The 22327-nt window shown below is 36.9% G+C and overlaps 1 protein-coding gene across 3 annotated transcripts in view; it reads right to left on the minus strand.

Moving 5' to 3' along the window:
* LOC113071843 (aryl hydrocarbon receptor nuclear translocator-like protein 1) overlaps nucleotides 1-19936 on the minus strand; it is a 40749-nt gene extending 20813 nt beyond the window's left edge. The window contains exons 1-8 of one of the 3 annotated variants that reach the window (XM_026245144.1): nucleotides 19472-19933; nucleotides 7570-7699; nucleotides 6222-6275; nucleotides 6089-6130; nucleotides 5797-5954; nucleotides 5550-5629; nucleotides 5275-5367; nucleotides 4814-4931 (exon numbers count right to left, since the gene is read on the minus strand). In XM_026245144.1, coding sequence (XP_026100929.1) covers nucleotides 4814-4931; nucleotides 5275-5367; nucleotides 5550-5629; nucleotides 5797-5954; nucleotides 6089-6130; nucleotides 6222-6275; nucleotides 7570-7699; nucleotides 19472-19529 — 733 coding nt within the window. In that variant the 5' untranslated portion in view covers nucleotides 19530-19933. Of the gene's footprint in view, nucleotides 1-4813; nucleotides 4932-5274; nucleotides 5368-5549; nucleotides 5630-5796; nucleotides 5955-6088; nucleotides 6131-6221; nucleotides 6276-7569; nucleotides 7700-19471 lie in introns of all 3 variants that reach the window. The other 2 variants (XM_026245146.1, XM_026245145.1) reach the window with 2 other exon arrangements.
* Nucleotides 19937-22327: the final 2391 nt, after the last annotated feature.

Genomic DNA, 22327 nt, shown 5'->3' on the forward strand with positions numbered 1-22327 from the left:
AAGAAAATGTGAGTGGTGCTTGCAGTGGCAAAACTCGCCCCTCTGTTGCTAGGCTGTTGCAATGAGGTTGCTACGGTGGTTGCTAAGGTACCCTGGGTGGTTGCTAGGGCGGTTGCTAGGGTCCCCATGATGGTTGCTAAGGTACCCTCGGTGGTTGCTAGGGTAATCTGGGTGGTTGCTAGGGTCCCCAGGATGGTTGCTAGGGCCGTTGCTAGGGTACCCAGGGTGGTTGCTAGGGTAATCGGGGTGGTTGCTAGGGTGTTGCTATGTGGTTGCTAGGGTACCCGGGGTGGTTGCTAGGGCGGTTGCTAGGGTCCCCATGATGGTTGCTAGGGCCGTTGCTAAGGTACCCAGGGTGGTTGCTAGGGTAATCGGATTGGTTGCTAGGGTGTTGCTATGTGGTTGCTAGGGTACCCGGGGTGGTTGCTAGGGTGGTTGCTAGGGTCCCCATGATGGTTGCTAGGGCCGTTGCTAAGGTACCCAGGGTGGTTGCTAGGGTAATCGGATTGGTTGCTAGGGTGTTGCTATGTGGTTGCTAGGGTACCCGGGGTGGTTGCTAGGGCGGTTGCTATGGTAACCTGGGTGGTTGCTAGGCAGTTGCTACGGTACTTGGGGTGGTTGCTAAGGTGTTGCTAGGCGGTTGCTAGGGTGTTTTGGCTGGTTGCTAGGCAGTTGCTATGGTCTCCTAGGTGGTTGCTATGATGTTACTAGGTGGTTGGCTGTTGTCACAGATGGTCACTATGTAGTTATTATAGAGTTCTTAGCCCATTTGAGCACTTAGCTAATCACTATTAGCATGTAGCTAATCACTGCTAGCATGACTAGCATGTTGGAAGTCCAGTGTGCTAGCATGAGTCAAAAAATCCAACCGCCATGTCTGTACGATGTTCTGATGCCGAGATATAGGTCGTGCAAAACGGTTGCTAGGGTACTCCGTTTGGTTGCTATGGAGTGGCTTGGCAGCTGCCAATGGTGATACTCCAAAGGCTGCTCGCCAATATAAACCAACCCCCATGCCTCTACGATGTTCTGATGCAGAGATATAGATCTTGCAAAACGGTTGCTAGGGTACTGTGTTTGGTTGCCAGGGAGTGGCCTGGCAGCTGCCAATGATGATACTCCGAAGTCTGCTTGCTAGTATGAATGATATAAACCAACTCCCATGCCTTTATGATATTCAGATTTGAAGATATCTCTGTATGCTTTTGGTCGCTAGGGAGGTCCAAATGGTTGCTAGGGCGTGGCTATGAAGTGTTGAAGGTGATTCGTGATTGGCCATTTGCTGCCCCGAGTCAAACGAGCCAACCCTCATGTTTCTATGACACTTCTATCCAAAGTTATTCATTTTATATTTTTCAATGGAAGTCTATGGAGCTTGTTGCTATGGTGCTCTATATGGTTGCTAGGGGCGTGGCTTGATAGCTTCATAATGATCATGAGAGTCTGATTGGTTGCCTGATTCAAATGAGCCCACCCCCTTGTCTCTATGACTATGTGATCCATAGTTATGTTCAATGCAAAATCCCTATGTAATTTCCACAGTAGGAAAAACACATTGTTTCATGGGCGATCCCTCCCCATTGGCTTAGAATGGGGCAACTTTGGGGGGCTCTTGCGCCCCAGGGGTACAACTTATACCCCATTGCGGGGTATGATCGCGCACAGCCTGATAGCCTCTCCAAATGTGGTGATTCACATGTTTCTGCGAAATTCTCTCTCTGCGCTACGATTCGTCAAAGTTGGCCGTAATGCATTGTCTATGCGATTTTTCGGCCGTTTTTTCGCCCGGTGTACGAACATCGTACGCCCGATCGCTTATAAAAGTCATAGCACACCATTCCCGAATAGGCCGCACGATTTGACGCCTGTTTCGTTGGTCTGTGACGAAAACTGCGGGACTAGTTACGCGCCGAAATTTGTACGGAAGAATAATAATAATAAGTACATTTCCTGAAGAAAATGTGAGTGGTGCTTGCAGTGGCAAAACTCGCCCCTCTGTTGCTAGGGTGTGGTTGCTAGGGTACCCGGGGTGGTTGCTAGGGCGGTTGCTAGGGTCCCCATGATGGTTGCTAGGGCCATTGCTAGGGTACTCAGGGTGGTTGCTAGGGTAATCGGGGTGGTTGCTAGGGTGTTGCTATGTGGTTGCTAGGGTACCAGGGGTGGTTGCTAGGGCGGTTGCTAGGGTCCCCATGATGGTTGCTAGGGCCGTTGCTAGAGTACTCAGGGTGGTTGCTAGGGTAATCGGGGTGGTTGCTAGGGCGGTTGCTAGGGTCCCCATGATGGTTGCTAGGGCCGTTGCTAGAGTACTCAGGGTGGTTGCTAGGGTAATCGGGGTGGTTGCTAGGGTGTTGCTATGTGGTTGCTAGGGTACCCGGGGTGGTTGCTAGGGCGGTTGCTAGGGTCCCCGTGATGGTTGCTAGGGCCGTTGCTAAGGTACCCAGGGTGGTTGCTAGGGTGATTGGGGCGGTTGCTAGGGTGTTGCTATGTGGTTGCTAGGGTACCCGGGGTGGTTGCTAGGGCGGTTGCTAGGGTCCCCGTGATGGTTGCTAGGGCCGTTGCTAAGGTACCCAGGGTGGTTGCTAGGGTGATTGGGGCGGTTGCTAGGGTGTTGCTATGTGGTTGCTAGGGTACCCGGGGTGGTTGCTAGGGTAATCGGGGCGGTTGCTAGGGTGTTGCTATGTGGTTGCTAGGGTTTCCGGGGTGGTTGCTAGGCAGTTGCTATGGTCTCCTGGGTGGTTGCTATGATGTTACTAGCTGGATGGTAGTTGTCACAGATGGTCACTATGTAGTTATTATAGAGTTCTTAGCCCATTTGAGCACCTAGCTAATCACTATTAGCATGTAGCTAATCACTGCTAGCATGACTAGCATGTTGGAAGTCCAGTGTGCTAGCATGAGTCAAAAAATCCAACCGCCATGTCTGTACGATGTTCTGATGCAGAGATATAGGTCGTGCAAAACGGTTGCTAGGGTACTCCGTTTGGTTGCTATGAAGTGGCTTGGCAGCTGCCAATGGTGATACTCCAAAGGCTGCTCGCCAATATAAACCAACCCCCATGCCTCTACGATGTTCTGATGCAGAGATATAGATCTTGCAAAACGGTTGCTAGGGTACTGTGTTTGGTTGCTAGGGAGTGGCCTGGCAGCTGCCAATGATGATACTCCAATGGTTGCTTGCTAATATAAACCAACCCCCATGCTTCTATGTCTTTCAGATGTTAAGATATCTCTCTATACTGTGGGTTGCTAGGTAGCTCTTAATGGTTGCTAGGGCGTGGCTAGGTTGTCTTGAAGGAGATACATGATTGGTCGTTTGCTGCCCGAGTCAAACGAGCCCACCCTCATGTTTCTATGACACTTCTATCCAAAGTTATTAATTTTTTATTTTTCAATGGAAGTCTATGGAGCTTGTTGCTATGGTGCTCTATATGGTTGCTAGGGCGTGGCTTGATAGCTTCATAATGATCACGAGAGTCTGATTGGTTGCCTGATTCAAATGAGCCCACCCCCTTGTCTCTATGACTATGTGATCCATAGTTATGCTCAATGCAATATCCCTATGCAATTTCCCACAGTAGGAAAAATACATTGTTTCATGGGCGATCCCTCACCATTGACTTAGTATGGGGCAACTTTGGGGGTCTCTAGCGCCCCAGGGGTACAACTTGTACCCCTCTGCGAGGTATGTTCTCGCACAGCCTGATAGCCTCTCCAAATGTGGTGATTCACATGTTTCTGCGAATTTCTCTCTCGGAGCTACGATCCGTCAAAGTTGGCCGTAATGCATTGTCTATGCGATTTTTCGGCCGTTATTTCGCACGGTGTACGAACATCGTACGCCCGATCGCTTATAAAAGTCATAGCACACCATTCCCGATTAGGCCGCACGATTTGACGCCTGTTTCGTTGGTCTGTGTCAAAAACTGCGGGACTAGTTACGCGCCGAAATTTTGGCGGAAGAAGAATAAGAATAATAATAAGTATGTGAGATAATAATAGTGATGCTTTGCCTCCGGCAAGCACCACTAATAATAAGTATGTGAGATAATAATAGTGATGCCTTGCCTCCGGCAAGCACCACTAATAAGATTAAATAGTAGATCAGTAAGTTGGCTTTTTCAAGCCAACTTAATAAGATTAAATAGTAGATCAGTAAGTTGGCTTTTTCAAGCCAACTTAATAATAATAAAAAAAAGGTTTGGGGTTGGTAAGATTTTCTTTTAAAGAAATGAATACTTGTATTAAACAAAGACACAACAAACTGATCAAATGTGACAGTAAAGACATTTATAATGTTACGGAAGATTATATTATTTTACATATTACATTATATTACTCAAGAATGTATCACGGTTTCCACAGAAATATTAAGCAGAACCATTATTTTCAACATTGTTCATCATAATAATAATAAATGTTATTTGAACACCATATGATTTCTTCAGAAACCGCTGACACTGACTAGAGTAATGGCTGCTGACAATTCAGCTTTGCATCACAGGAATATATATATATATATATATATATATATATATATAAATAAAATAAAAAGCAGTCATTTAAAATATTAATAATATTACAGGAATATTACCGTTTCTAATTTATTTTTGAACAAATAAATGGTGATAATACGATACTTCTTTCAGAATTTAAAAATCTTACAAACCCCAAACATTTGAACTGTACTGTATATTGTATATTTATTAAGCAGACTGAGTACATTGTGCACACTTCAGAAAAGCATTCAACATGCACTCAAACTTAACACTGAAAAATAAAAATAAAAATTATATTACAGTCGAAATATGTTTACTTTTGGCGTCGATGAGGCGCTCCCGTGGGTAGAGTTCAGTGGCGGACAGCTGTTCCTTCACTTTACCAATGTCCTTTGGATGAACATAATCAAACAGGCTCTGTCCAATTAACTCCGTCTGCGGAGAAAACCATTCAAATGAGGCATGATTGAACTAATATGGTATGCTAACAAGTCACATTATAAACCTAATCGTTTATCACCAAGTAAACAAATGCAGCTTTTGAAACAGCCCTTAAAATACTCCAAAATATATGAACAGTAATGTTTGGACATCCAAGACTGATTTATCCTAAAACCTACTATTAACTGGAAATATTATGCTTAAAAGGCTTGACTTTAGTTTTGTAGACAACATAATGCAAGTAAAACGAAGCCTAATTTTCATTTTTGGCTGAACTGTCCCTTTAATATAAAACATTCTCTGTTTAGTTTTTTTTATATAGTCGAACTGTCCCTACCCGACTGTAGCTCAGGATTTTTGAAACTGATTCTGATGCAAAGATTATTTTTCCACGGTCACAGCCAACCACAAAGAGAAATCCATCCGCAGCCTGGACAAGAGGGTTGATGTTGTAAATTCAAAAATCGCAAACAGTGAAGCTGCCCCGTTTTAACAAAAGCTACAGTATTTTTGGAGCCTCTTCTACCCACATCATCAATAATTTGTTTTGATGTTTATTCTGCTATGTAACAAATAGCTTTAAGTCACAATGCTGTAAATGATCTGATTTACCTTTAGGACAAGGTGTTTGAGCTCATCGTCTGGGAGGAAAGCAGGTTTGTAATTGGCTTCTGCAAATGAGCTGGTCGCTCCTGAAAAACAGGCACTCCATTACCCCACATACATTAAGGAACATTCATCACTGTTTGTTTAGACCTAATGAAGAAATTAATTCATGAAGAAAAATACATTTACAAGTCCAATATTAGTCTTTGTGCATGCTAGCTAATTGTTAAGGCATTTGCGAGGTGTCCGGTACCTTTGAGTGATTTGAGGTGCTGGACAGCCATTCGTAACACAGTGAGTTTGTCAAGTTTGCGGGACATGGGGTTACAGGTGGGTATCATCGCTGCCAACTCGTCAATCAAGTTATTCATCTTATCTCGCCGCCGTTTCTCAATCTGACTGTGAGGTTCTCTACAAGATGAAATTGAAGATTTCAGTTTCAATGACAGTGTAAACTTCAGATTTAATCAAATCAAATGAAATAATAAATGTACATTTAAACTTAAATTTTAATAAATTAAATTACATTTAGTGACAATAAGTACCTGATACACTTAATTTTTAATTGTTGGTCATCTCCTTCCGATCTAAGAAAACATAATAATAAAACACATACAGATGTGTTAGAAGTAATAAATATAAGGAGAGCCATACGGAGTATAGTAATGGGCTCAGTACCTTCCCTGATCGTCCTCCATATCCTCCTCTAGATTTGATGCAGATTTTGTTTCCCTGGAAACAAAGCGGCGAGATGATTAAAGTGACGAATGAAATGCTGCCATGATTATCACAGGACGTTAAACACAGACCACGCACTTTCCTTCCCAACGCATCTAGACTCATTCAGAAAAGCAGGACATGGGCCTACAGGCCAAACAAGAGGATATTAGTCATACAAACGAGCTATGAAATACCAATATCAACTATTTATGTGCTACATTCTCTTACCCACACACAAACTTTTTCAAGACACTAGGGCTGGGTGGTATGAGGACATATAGCATACATAGACATTTATGTGGGAAGGATTTTACTTTAATCACAAAGAAACATGGAATTAATGCAAAAATCAAAGCAGCAAAGATAGGCAAATAATACGGCTGTACAAAATCACTTGTCACATCAATAAGAATTAAGCCTAGGTGGTCACAGGCAAGTGTGTGTATATATATATATATATATTAATATATATATAGAAATAAAATCACACTTATTCAATACTCTGACTTATTTAGAATAAAATATCACTTTTGATTTGTGTCAAACAGGTTCCAAATAAAAAGAGAAAATAAATGATTTCTGAGAATAATCATTTCAATTTTAGATAATAATGAAAAACCTAAAATTTTAAAGCTGCATTTATTTCAGTAAAAACAGTAATTGTGAAATATTATTAATTTAAAATGATTTTTCTATTTTATATTATAGTATATTCCTGTAATGCCAAAGCTGAATTTCCAGCAGTCATAACGCCAGTCTCCAGTTCCATATAATCCATCAGAAATCATTCAAATGTGCTGATTTGGTCCTCAAGAATGATTTCTTATTTTTCTTAATATACATTTTGTGATATATTTTTCCAGGATTCTTTGATGTAAAGTTCAAAATACCAGGATTTATTTGAAAAATCTTTTGAACATTAGAAATGTCAATTTTTACTAATTTAACATTCTTGTCTATGGCAAATAACAGTATTAATTTTACATGCACACACGCACGCACACACACACTTGAACAAATAAATGTAAATAACTTTTCAATCATTTAAGTAATTATTTTTAATTTTTCTGAATAATTATTAAAAAATAGTTTTTTATTCTTTAGCATAAGATTTATGTATATAAATAGATTATATACAAATATGCATTACCAAACTGTTGTTTAATATATAAACCATTCAATCTTTAATTTATTCTTACTACAAAAACAACAATATTGTGATATTTACAGTTACTGTCTTTTTTTTTTGTCAACCAGCCAGCTTCTAGAGACAAATGTAAATATGTAAACGTATAAATATACTCACAGGTTGTCCATGCTGCCTTTCCGTTTCCTGGGCATCTCTATGCCCGAGGCCATGCCGGCGGCTGAGGAGGGGGTCATCAAACCAAACAGAGAGACAGAGAGGCCCTGGGGTTCTTCCTCTAATGCGTCTCCTGCCAATGGTGGGAGGGATTTATTAGAGTAAAGTGACAAAAAGAAACGTGCCAAAACACAACAATGTGCTACATATTGGAACCAGGGCACCGTGGAATAGATTTCATAACAGACATCTGAAGAATCAGACCATCTGTAATCGGCGCACAAACAAAGGATTTTTGTGTGAATTCAGAGTGATACTACAGGAAATTATGTCTTATCTTGTGAAAGTAGTCTTAAAAGTGTAATCTTAAAACCCAGAAACCCAGTTTACACCTGGTTCTTTACGGTGAACTACTTGCCTCATTAAGGCTTTCTGACCACGAGCACAATACAGAAAACCTAATTCACCTTCGCAAGAACTTCCTTTATGCACATCTATAGGCCTGCTCAGACAAGGAGTACAAGACTTCGTTTTAATATACGGTATGGTCTTCGGCTTTCTGTACAAACAAAGCTTTAAAAGAAGCCTTTGTAGAGGTGTATCTATTTATATTTACATAATATCCAGCCTCCATTATTGAGGACAAAACAGCACTGTCAAAAACTAAGATCAGATCATGCATCCATTTGGTTAAAAAGGCTTTTGGTTTTTGGCAAAAATCACTGAACCGCATTCATAGTTATTGTTGCATATAAAGGCAAATGACTTTGTCAAATGAATGATGGAAGAAAAATTGTCAGTTCAATTTCAGTTTTGGTTTATATTAATCATCAGGCCCTGAACTGGATCTGCACATCCTCCTCTGACTGCCGTGTGTACACACATTAGTGCTCGGCCATATCCTAACATAGTGATAGTGGACCAACATCTGGGTAAGACTAAAAGCAGCCTAATGTATGTTAGAGTTATTTGTTAACAACACATTAGTCAAGCAGAATATGGATGTCATATCAATTATTTTTATATTAGTGAATTTTTATTTAACGTAACTTAATAAAAACATTGTAAGTTACTAATTATATGCTTACTTGGTTATTCAAAAAGCAGCTACACAAAACAAGCAAATAACATTTAAAGTTACATTATCACAGAACAACACTAAATTCAGTCTAGAGTGACTTAATGCATTTAAAAAAAAAACACTCCTATTATAATCAGTGAAACGGTCTACACATTATGATGAATAAACCTATATTTAAATCACATGTACATCGGCACCTTGTTGTTTAGATGCCATTTTTTCACAAGAAACCCAGCCCCAAAACCAGCCCAATTGTGTTTCCGGGGTAGATGGTGGGTTTCCATCTATAAAAATCCCGTAGGGGCTAAATACCACGTTATTGAAGTTGCTTCAACCCGCGGACAAGAAAAACAACCCACGGCAGAAGTGTTAAAGTAGGCAAATGTCAGGGGAAAACATTGGACCTGGCAACACTGCTCAGGTGTTTCAACAATGACTAATCTGAATGCCTCTGATTGGCCACTGCATTCATAAACCCAACGTAATTGTGTGTAATTGGTTATAACATGCAACACTGTAAAAACGCAGGAAAAAATATGGAATAAAAATGGCCACAATATTTATTATTAGATTATAATATTAGCCTGGTGATAAGAATAATAATAATAATCATCTTGCTATCGTCAAAGGCGATACACGATACTACTGTCTATCTGCACAATCCTAGTGTGTTTAGATCCTAGTTTAGAAACAAAAGAGTGGAATAAGAACCAGAGGCACAGCAAGTGGAAACTGTATAGCCGCAAAACGTAGAACAACATTTGGTCAGACATCATTTTCAGCAGAAATTAAAACACTGGCAGAACTCAAGGTTTTTAATACACATTTAAAGCAATGGCTGAAACTGAAACAACTCTGTGAACATTTTGTTTTATCCTGTACAGTCAATGCATACAAACATAGAGTTGCATATGTTAGCGTGCACAGACATAGCATGCACATATATATATAACTATATATATATATATATATATATATATAACTATATATATATATATATATATATATATATATATATATATATATATATATATATATATATATATATATATATATATATATATATATATATATATATATAGTTAAATGTGTCTAGACTCTGTTTTATAAAGATTTCTACATCTATTTAAGCCCATATCTTATTTTATGTATGGGATGTATTTATTGTATGTACAGTATTTTAATAGTTATAATTTTTAATTCAATTACTCTGTAATTTCTGTTTGAATTTTACATGCCTTAACAGGTACGGGGGTTGCAAATTAGTCATGGCTATAAACCTGTATGCATGGCATCTACTTTGTATTTTATTAAGCAATGTTCTAAGCGTTTGTCCCCGTCAAATAAACTTTAAATAAAATAAATAATAAATAATAAATAAGTAGGCTACACTAGTCTATGGGTTAGAGAATGAAATTAAATGTGAAAACACTAGTCATGAAGAACTTAAGTCTATGCTATTGCATTCAGTATAGTAGTTACATTTTTACAAAGTCAGGCATTCATAAGTGCACTAGATAAAGTTATTATCTATATAGCAATGATTATTGATGAAAACGATTACAGTTATATGTACTGTTGCATGAATAATAAACAACTGATAAAATGATCCACCCCATCCTATAAAGTATAAACTAATTTTGATGCAATAAATATGGTATAATTGTGGTACAATGTTCATCCCCCCAAAACAGATAAAAGGTATTTCACAAACATCTACATGTTTGTCTCTTAAGTATTTTGTGGATAAAATGAGTTGTATTTGTACCCCACCCCTCAATAATTTCCAAACCCTGGCTACAGCCATGCACTCAACACCTGAACCTTACCTACTTCTTTCTCAAAACAAGTGCATTTAAAGTGTAATTATACGCTTTAAATGTCTTTGAAAGCAATACGCACCCACATGTTAATAGATAATCTGTCTAAATAACTTGGAAAGACAGTTGATGTGAGCACTACTTGTTATCACAGAGATGAATTATCATGTCATTGGGTGAGGTAAATATTCATGACACTTTGCGCTGTTACCATAGAGCAGCACGAGAAACATGTCCAAACTCAATTTATTTACGTCAAACGCTGTGCAATAAAAAAACGTGACAAAAGAGTGTGAAAGTAGGTCAGTGATTCCACTGAATTTAGCTTTTGCACACTTGTGGCACAACACTTTAATTGTATTTTACATCTCTTTGTTAAGTATTAAATTTATTGTTAAGTGAAATGTTGGACAAATAGTTGAATACAGGGTTTAATTGTAACTACTGATGTCACAATTTCTTATGTCTCCTGTAAAATTATAAGAGCGTTTTCTGTGATCTATTGCATGCTCTAGCAAATTCTATTATTTAAATGTCTCACCAAGGCATATATGAGGTTTGCGAGTAGAGAATGATTTATGATATGCAGCCTGACCTTAAACAGCCCATAACGCCATGCTATCAGTCCTCTTCTCTATCTTCAAAATGGGACATCACGATAGCAGTTACATCGCCTCAGCTGCTGTAACTTATTTTAAAATAAGTATTTTATCATCTGTGACACAAAAACTTAAGTATGAAATTGCATACAATCATTCAGTCACTAAACTAAAGACGTCAACATAAAGCAGAGGGTCTGGTTTCAGCCTGGAGGTGTTTATTTTTGCCTGGCTGACTGCAGATTATTCTAATTATTAAAGCTGCAGTAGGTAACTTTTGTAAATATATATTTTTTACATATTTGTTAAACCTGTCATTATGTCCTGACAGTAGAATATGAGACCGATAATCTGTGAAAAAAAATCCTCTGGCTCCCCCCAGTGGTCATATTGCCATTTGTAGTTACAGACCGCTCCCGGTAAGAAACAACCAATCAGAGCTGTGGTCCGTAACTTTGTTAGTGTTCAAAATGTAGAAAAATTTATATAATAAGCGAGTACACCATGAATCCATTTTCCAAACCGTGTTTTTGGCTTGTCCTGAATCACTAGGGTGCACCTATAATAAGTGTTTATATTCGGACTATTTTAGATTGCTTCGGGGGTACCGCGGCGGATTAACCCAGTACCTTTGTGATTCTTCATAGACATAAACAGAGAGAAGTAGTTCCGGCTACGATGTTCTTCTGCAAGACGCAAGCAGTTCTGTTTATTAACCGCTAGAGCGTCAAAAGTTCCCTACCGCACCTTTAAATTGCTACTTACAAAAACAAATATATAATAATAAATGAAATATAGAGTAAATAGACATCAAATATTGATTTCAGCTGAAATTATGTTAAAAACAAGTTTGGCACTTATCATACAAAAATATTGTGCGATTGGCCAATCACAATCAATTTTTCCAAAAAGACAACCAATATATACTACATTTATTATGTCTGCATTTACATTATTGGTTTAAGCTCAAAAAAGAAATGGCTATGGTTGCTAATAAATTGTGCAGCTGACAATGGCATTGTGCCTTTTTAACATTTCACATCAAATGATTGATGATTCAGATGAAAAACCATGTTCATTCTTCCCATAGTTAAGCACTGGTACTGTCCTTTTACTAAAGCATGAATGTCAATTACTAATGTCTAGGTTATTAAAAACCACAAATGATTTCGGTTGAAGCATCGTGGCATTGAATGGTGGATTTTCTGTACAACAAAAGCAACGCAGCAATAATGTTAATTTCAGACTTCTCCATATTAATGTAGTGAAAATGACTCAATGTCATGATAAGTTCTATTTTTCAGTTCAGTTTTAGACTGAATCACTCAAGAAATTTGTCTTAAATATAAAAATCTCTAGCCATGACAAATTAGTAAAAAAAACAAAAAAAAAAAAACAAGTGACCTCATTTTTCCAAAAAATTACAAAAGTGCCTTGCCTCAGCAGCTGGCAATTTATCAACTGACTGCTTTAAAAGAACACTTAATTATTTTAAAAATTAGGCAATTAATTAATGGCTATAACCACTACAAACATAAGCTATAAACTTATAATTCTCCCATTTAAAATGCCCCTATTATACCATTTCACTTTCATGCAGTATATAATGTGGCTACATGTGAATGTAAATAATCTGCAAAGTTGCACAATAAACACAATTGTCTCCTAAAAAAAAGAATCGACCCTAAACAGCCTAAATGAGTCATCAGTACTTTAAATCCCACTTCTGTGATGGCTAAACATCACAGGGCAACGTTGTTTTACACAATGTTTTACGTTGGAGGGCTGCGAACAGCTTGACCCTCCCTAAAACACAGTTTCCTGTTTGTGTGGTTAACATTATGTGGAGAAGAAGCTGTTTCCCATGCTCTGAAAGTAAATTTGCTTTATTTTCACTTTCGAAAGATGAGGGTGTAAAGAATCAGTGGTTAAAACTCATTTTTTCCATTGTACCTCAGCAGAACCTCCTCAATCTTTCTTGTGTTCCCATCATTTTACTCGAGGAGTTCAACGCAGAATTCACAAAACACTTGCTCTTGAAAGACGGTTCAGCCTGAGTTTATTTGGCCCAGCTGGCTCCACTGGGGCGAAAAACGGAACTATGGCAATGGGCGACAAATGCTTTAAGCAGTAGACCAATCACAACAGACTGGGCCATCTGACCAATCAAAGCAGAGTAGGCTCACAGAAAGGATAGGATTAGAGAGATTGAATCTTTGAACTGCTTTGAACGAGTCGTTTAAGAATTGTTGGAAAATGAGGTGATATTAAATGCATATTCTGAGAAAATAAGTGTTTTTTGACATTGCATGCATGTAAACGTATTGTACTCCCAAAACAATATTATGAATCTTAGAAATGGCATAATAGTGGCACTTTAAAGAAAAAAAATACTTGTTGTTAATTCAATATTAATGTCTCTTGATTTATCTAAATGTAAAAATAAAAGTGATACATAAGTTGATACATAAACATAAGTTTCAATCTCGTGCAACAAACTATCTTCGTTTACTTACCACTCATAAGCAAAACTGGCATAGACTTTTGAATTTCATTCAATGTTTTTATTATTTTATTATTATTTACTCCATTTTTTACATTTTAATAGCAATTGATAAACTTTATAATCTCCGTTATAACATATATTTATATCAGAGGTAAGACTCACATTAATAAATAAATGAAGAACGTGTTAACATACAATGCTGTCTTTTCCCACCTACAAATAATTTCCACAGATAATTTACCAGGACAAGTGCATTTTATTTATCAGCTTTGCCAGAATTTACCAGACGGGTCAGAAAGTAAATAATTGACCTGAAAAAACACCTATCACTGAATGGACTGGAATCTGTAACCCAAAAGGCCAGTTACCTAAGAGACATACTTTCCAGATGAGTCCATAAATTCCAGTCACGTTTTTCAGTGTTGGGGGGAGGGGGGAGTCTGTCACGAGACGAACCAAACTGACAGCAGATTTAGGTTACACACTTTAACAAGAATTAAAAGCACAACTACCCCTATAACAGTGAACAGCTTTGTTTCAGAGTGTTTATAGGCTAGTTATGCAAAGGTTGACTGATTGAGTTAGGCTGAAGAGAGAAAGGAACGCCGAGCAAGAGGAGGCCATCACAGCTCTGGCCTACAAGTGTGCCGAGTTTGACCTACATATTACACAACAGTCACGTTACAAGAAATCAGACTAGATCAGGCAGCACTATGACCTCACAATGCTTATGATTCCCATTTACGTCACAGCAGGCAGTTTCACTCATTAAAAACGAGGCTGAATTCACGAAGGAAAAGGCATCTGTACTAGACAATGTATTTGTAACCTCCAAAAAAAAAAAAAAAACACTGACTGTCACATACAATACATACAGTAAAGTTAATACATAGAATAAACTTTCTGAAGTAGAACAATAGAGTTTATATTAATACATATATTAAAGAACAAGAATAAACAAAATAAATTATGATTTATTCTGCTAAATGCATAAATTAAAAGTTTGGCATTCATTAATGTATACATGTCTGAGAACCAAAAACTTCTGATTTCCGAACGAATTACTTGTGAACCGATGTTTTGGAAATTTAAAGCACTTATGATCTGATCAATTGATTAATTGACTCGCTTACCTGAAATTGCAAGTTGTTCATTTTGTCAGGTCTTAAAATACTTGTTCTGATAAGTTGGTCATTGCAATGTGTTAAAGATACACATTTAAATTTGTGGTAATACATAAATGATAGGAGTAATTTGATTAAATATCTTAAATAACATTTCATGTTGGTTTACTATTTTTATTCATGTTTTGGCTCCTATATGTTTTGGAGGTGTACTAGAACAGGCTCTCATACTAGGTTGTTCGAAAAACACATTATTTTTCACATATTTTACATTATTACAATACCTCTCTCCCCTGTCTGGCATGAAAGGCTCAAATAGTTCCTGTATCAAATGAAGGCCCGGATTCTGGAATACGAGATGTGTCGTGATTGGTTAGCTGGGCCAGTCTGTGCTGTGATTGGCTAGCTGGGTCAGTCAGTGTTGTGATTGACAGCACTTGGGAGACTTAAGTCTCTGCAGAGCAAAAGTGGGCGTTTATGACCTTGTGGGTGTTTTCAAACTGCTGGGTGTTTCTAAATCATGCAATCAAAATGATCCCCCTTACCTTACCCCACCCCTAAACCTACCATCACTATTACGTCAGCCAATCAGGTATCATGGTCTAAAAACACCCTGATCTGGTAACTCCCATTACTTTCCTGCAGAGACCTATACTTGGCACTAGACACCAGGTCGGGAAATGTTCTGCCTCTTACCAAAGCAGCCTGCTGCAAGCTTCAGTGTAAATATTGCCTCATAATCAAATCAATTTGAGCATGATTTAAAGCAGGCGATTGTAACAACTCTAAGCTCGTCTGTCTTGGAAAGACTTGTGGTCTCCGACATAGTCAAAACACCCGTTGCCTTCTCTAGTGCAGCTCAACCAGGTCGCATCTCATTCGTCGATCTTTGTGAGATCACAAATCCAGGAAAATATGCGTTGTAGTACAAATTAGTCGTTCATTGTAGTTTTTGAAAAGTGATTTCTGTCAAATAAAATCTATCCTTTTAAATTGGACTGAGTTTTGTAACTTCGCTGATCTGTTTATGCTCAAACAGCAACATTACAGGCTAACTAAAGTTGAAAAAGTGAAAAAAGCGTAATAGCACCCCTTTAATATACAGGTATGCCCAACAGCATTTAGGTATTATCTAAATAGTCACTACAATTGTAATGAATAATTCCTGCGTTTTTGTGTTGAACAGAATTCTGAGAGCATACCGTACATACAATAAATATTTAATTGTATTTCTATATATTTTACACTCAAAATTACTAAAAGCGTGGCTAACTTTGTTAAGGAACCTGAACAACCAAAAAAATTAATAAAAAACAGAACAGTAATATTCTTTATCATTTCCACCATTATACGCAAGTGTACAGTCATGAGCAAAAGTTTTATCAGTGACAAATTTTGTGATTTGCAAAGTTTGCTGCTTCAGTATTCGTAGAATATTTTTCCCACGTGTCTATGGTACTAAAAAAACAATGATAAGCATATAAGCATTATTATATATAATAAATCCTGACTGATGGCGACCCATTCTTGCCTTATTAAATCCGGAGTTGATCACAATTTGTTGGCTTATGCTTGTCCACTTGACTTTTGAATACTGACCACAGGTTCACTATGGGAATGAGATCCGGGGAGTTGCCTGGCCACAGATCCAAAAATTCAATGTAATGATCTTCGAGCCACTTCTTTATCACTCTTGCTATGTGACATGGTGCTCCATAATGCTGGAAATTGCATGGATCACCACCAAATTGATCATGGATTGTTGGAGGAAGTTCCTCTTGCAGGACGTTTTTATAACATTATTATTATAAAGCAACCCCACACATGGATGGTCTCAGGATGCTTCAATGTTGGCACGTCACAGTAGCATTAACCTTTTCTCAGAACAATCGATTTTCCAGATGTCCCAAACAGTCAGAAGGGAGCCTCATGAGAGAAAATAACTTTGCACCAGTCTTTTAGGCCAGATTCACATTCTTGAAGAAATTTATTCTCAACTGCCATTTTCTTATTCATTTTTAACTTGAGAAAAAAAAAGTTAAGAATATTTTGTATTCCTATAAAATCTTCTTAAGAATATTCTTATCTTTTTTTTTCTTGCCCTTAAGACAAAGCTTGAAAAGAATTCAAATTCTTGAAAAGAATCTTCTTAAAAATCATCGTAAATAACTTCTAAAATTTAGGACAGCCCCAGATTTGTCTTAAATTCCAAACAGTAATAATTATTTTAATGAATGTATTGGTGTTATTTCAAATTTATTGTTATATTTAAGCATTACAACAACACTAGCTACGCAACACATAATAGGATATGCACCAGTTTTTCTGAAGCGTTCACTGGGATGGGAGCACAAAAATGAGTGGAAACATATAGCTGAGTGCCAGTAAACCTCATGAGGAAAATAATGTGCATGCTTATTTTAATTATGAGGGTAATCTGCAGGAAGTGCTAAAAGACAATAAAGTGCGAGTTTATCAGTGCATCATGTATTTACTCAGATAACGACTTATCTTCTTAAGAAAACAAATAAGACAACTTAAGAATTTTATAAGAACTGCACTTAAGAACTTTCTTACAAACTTAGTGGAATTTATTTGTGAATCCAGCCCCTGCCCTCCAATCTGTGCGCTTCCTGCAGTTTCAGTCCGACTTTGAGGTTTTTCTTGGAGAGAAGTGGCTTCTTTGCTGCACTTCTTCACACCAGGCTGTTGTCCAAAAGTCTTGGCGTCACTGCATGTGCAGATGCTTTCACACCAACCTGCTGCAATTCCTGAGCAAGCTCTGCGCTGCTGGAGACACGATTGTGTAGCTGACCCCTCAGGAGAGACGGTCCTAGCATTTGCTAGACACTCTGGGATGTCCTGAAGATTTTATCACTGCAGTCGAACCTCTCTCCTCGAAGTTCTGGATGATCCGGTAAATGGTTCTTTCAGGTGCAATATTCTTTGTAGCATTTTCCTTGCATGTGAGGCCATTTTGATGCAAAGCGATGATGGCTGCACGTTTCTTTGGAGGTAATAAATGCTAACAAGAACACAATGACTAGAAGCCCTTCTTCCCTCCTTGTATAGCATTCAGTCTGCTCTTTCAATCTAATTAGTATGTTAGTGATTTTACCTAATTAGTTCTCATGCACACTTTCACCATTTGCTGCCGATATTATTAGTCAATTAATGTTAGCTGGTCATTTTGTGTCCGGATCAAAAACAGTGAAATTATTTTTTTTGTGAAAAGTTATTTTTTTCAGTAGTCATTTAAAATGCATCTGATCACTCTACACAATCTCGAAGCAATGTGAATGAACACCACAACAGCTTAAGCAGCAAACTTTGCAAAACACAAAATTTAAATCACTGCCAAAACTTTTGGCCATGACGGTAAAAACAATAAACCATTGATTTGATGCATTTTTTCGGAGATCAAATGTTATCTTGATCATCAGTGGAGGTTTAGAAAAATATATTTAACCCTGTGGTGCTGTTCTGTCATTTTAGATAAAAAAAAATAAAAAAATGTTTTGCTACTTCATCGGAGTGGTACGAAACTCAATTACTTATAGCTGTCTATGTGCTATGTCATACCTTTGTTGTTCATGGTCAGAAATGACCACCGTTGGAAATAAATGGGAAATATATAAAAATACAGATAATTTTCTGAGTGTACAATCTACAAATCATTATCGATGCAGAAAAATAGTGCACAGCAAAGAAAGGGTGACACTCTAAAATATCAAGATTGCAAAACAGACACACTCCAGAAGCCTCAAATAAGAGTTTGAAATCAGTTTGATTATCCTCTGATAAAGCATTCCAGTTCACTTTGTTACATGTTTGTTTAATTTTTATGCTGTGTGTAATAAAATGTTTTTCTCTGCGTTCTGGTTTGACCTGTATCGCAAAATGTTTTTGTAATGTAAAAGCAAAAACTGACATCTCAAACAGAAGAATCTAAACCTTTACAAAAAGTTAACTTTGAGAAAGTCTAAATTTCTCCTTTCAAAAATTGTCTCTATTTTAACATGAAATACTGCCATAATTGAAAAATAATACAAAAATATTATTTTATTTATAAAATTAAATGGGAAAACATTATAATTTAGCCTAATTATTGCATGAATATTAATTAGCATCATAAAATACTCTCAAAATAAAAAAATATGATTGAACAAATTATAAAAATAAACAGGTCTATTTTACTAATATATATATATATATATATATATAAATAATATTTTAGGTGTTTGGTCACTTTTGACCAGGAACAACACATGGCACAAACAAAAATTAGCATGTCAAGACAGTTCCCCAAAACATACAAAAGAAAAAGTTAACAGTAGCAACGAATACACCAATAAAAACATATAAAGAAGTATCCTAGCATAGCTACATCTGACTGAATGTGACGGCAAACAATCCGCCAAAGGCCTCCTAAAAATACCTACACCCCAACATACTACATACTACGTCTTAAAAACGCATTTGTCAGTCACATAAAAAACTGAATATAGGGTTAAATGCCGAGTTAAAGCCGCAAATATGCCACTGTGAGCGGTTCCAACGCGCCTTCTGCTCGTGTTTGCTAGAGTTCGCTTCTACTGAACTACTGACCTAGTTTCGCTGCGAACGCGAGTGTGCAAACCAATCAGCGGGGAACACCGAGAGCTCCCTCTCCTCCACCGGCACTCAGCGCAATCTGCAGCAGCTCTCTCCGCTTCAAGCGGACCCGTCGAGGGTGGGCTAACTTGTTTATTCTGTTGTTCTAAGCGGCGAGTTACCTGTCTTTTCCCCTACCGCTCCGTCACCGCCGCCAGCCGCTGTATTCCTCGCCGACATGGCTGGAGCCGGTGCGCCGGGGCCCTGGACTCCGATGCTGCATGTGGAGAACGAAGGCGGTGGTAATGTTAGTTATTTGCGAAGTGGGGAGAGAAAGAGGAGAGGTGAAGGGAAAGGGGGGGCGTTGAGTCCTGTATAATTTATTTAATTGTTTTTTTTTTCTTTACAACTAACTCAATTGGGAGGGTGGGCTGAGCGTAAAACGTGCAAGGAGAAGACACGATGGAATCAGGACAGTGGTTGAAATCCGGGGAAACGCGGAAGACGTCGACGCACAATCTCCTCCTACCATCAACACCGCCTTCTCTGTTGTCCGTTCCCTCACGTTACTAACCTAGTAAGTCACGCGATATGTTATGCAAGCCGAGAAAAATGCGGTCACCGATGCGATGGCGGTATGCGGTACTGAACGGAACGGCTGCTGGTCAGTCATCTTCTCGATTGCAGCAATGTAATGCGACCAGATCGCATTCAGTTCGTGCACCATCATATATATATATATATATATATATATATATATATATATATATATATATATATATATATATATATATATATATATATATATATATATATATATATATATATATATATATATATAGGGCTATGTCTTATAATGAGGCATGAGCTATGTACTTGATTTGTTGAAATAAGTAAATTATATTACAAAAAAAAAAAAAAAAAACATACCAAAAACTATTAGGCTATTTGATTTGTTTAAAAGTGTCAAAATATTTGATATATTTTAAATAGATTTAGTCTTAATAATTTTGTTTCAGTATCTCTAAAATTCCCATATTTGTCTGTCTTCAACAATTTCAGATAGTTTAGAAATACTTGCAGTTGCAGTCTAGGCTACACATACCGTGTAAATGTGTGTCAAGTAGACTACAAAAAAAAAAATAATAATTTTATATATATATATATATATATATATATATATATAATTCCAAAAGGAAGTCACAATGACGTTTTAAATTTCGTGAATGACTTTTCAAATATTATTTTATTCGTTGTGGCAATCAGTTTTACCGGTTTATTTTGAGTAAACCGATCATATTGTACAAATGAAACTACTTTTACTGGTAGCCTAAATATTTATTTTTAAGAAGCTTGCCAGTCAGACATGAACTATTTCATGTTGTAACAGACTAAACTGAATTACGCTATCCTTCTTTTATTAATTTAATGATAATAACTTTTAAATAATAAGTATATTGGTCCATAAACCACAATGGCGGCCTTTAATTATTTTGCTTAGAGAAACTGTATATGTATTTTTTGTCACGTGAAAAAAAAAAAAAAAAAAAAGACTGTTCTCAAAAGTGGCATCTGTTTTTATACTGACTTTAATCACCATTGTAAATGTATGGTCTCTTTTCTGTTTGATATATTGTATGGGTACATTTTATGAATGTGTCTTTGCAATTTTTTTTTTTTTTTTAATATTTTTTATTTTATATATATATATATATATATATATATATATATATATATATATATATATATATATATATATGCTGGTTGAATCCAAAAACTTTTTATCTGTCCTGATTACTTTCACCTGTTTGCATCGAAACTTTTGAGTAACCAACTCTGAAAGAAAAAGACAAACACTATCGCCAGCTAGTGGACAAGACTTGCGCATCTTAATCATTTTTATTTTCCTATATTGGTGTCTAAAGATCGCAGGTAATCTAATCTCATTAATGTAGCTGCAACGGACTGTATTATAACAACACAACTGTGCTTTGAAAAGCAATGTTTTATTATTAACACTGTATTTCTATGAAACACAGAAGTAGCTTATAAGTGATTTAAAAAAAGGATTATTTCCAGTTTTAGAGAAGTCATTCAAATGTTTTCAATATACATTTGCTCAGCTTCCCTTATTTCTATACTAATTATTGTTATTTTTTAAAAAGCCCTCATAATGACGAATCATAAACCCTGAGAATCATACAACCATAAGCATAAGTTGTGGAAACTGAGAAACAGGAAAAGCAAACTCACACGGAAAGATATTACAAACAGAAAACATAATATTCAATAATGTAGTTGAATACTTTATGTGGCGACTGCTCCATTAATTCGACCTGTATGATGCATTAGCAAAGAGGAAAACAGGCTGGGCAGCAAAGATTTACATACGTGTGTGTGTGTGATGTTTACATTTTAAATCACATTGGCAGCTGCACATTGGCTCCTGTGATCCACTAGATGTCACTCTACTCTTTAAAAACAGAAGTGCCTTGGACCAGTCTTTGCTTTTAAGATACAATACTATCGATATGTAATATACAACTTTAATAAAAGTTTATGGGTCAGTGATGTGGCACCTTTTCATAATTTTTTTTTTTTTTTTTTTAAATCAGCAGATTAAAAAAAGTATGTGACTTGGTGGGATAAAATGCCCCTAGACTGACAAACAATTTGCTTTATACATTTACAGCAAAACCAGAGTACAGGCAGTTTTAGCTTAATATTAATAATATATACTATAATTATCAATTTCAAAATATTCTGAATTACAAAAATGTTTTAGCTTATGCTATCTGGCAAGCTAACTAGCTACCTGATGCTAACTTCGAGTAATTTATTAAATTCCAAATATTTGTATTCATCAAACTAGTTAAAATACATTTGATGGAAAAACAATGGCTTTGAAAAAAAAATCTATTTTTTTTTATAACATAGTATCTAAACTTAATATCTACAGGCCTTACTATTCTCATATCATATAAACTGTGATATTCCACAGCATTTTTTCCTTCAGTTGAGAATGAGATAATTTACTG

Source organism: Carassius auratus, unplaced genomic scaffold (genome assembly GCF_003368295.1).
Source record: "Carassius auratus strain Wakin unplaced genomic scaffold, ASM336829v1 scaf_tig00008312, whole genome shotgun sequence".
Classification (NCBI taxonomy): domain Eukaryota; kingdom Metazoa; phylum Chordata; class Actinopteri; order Cypriniformes; family Cyprinidae; genus Carassius; species Carassius auratus.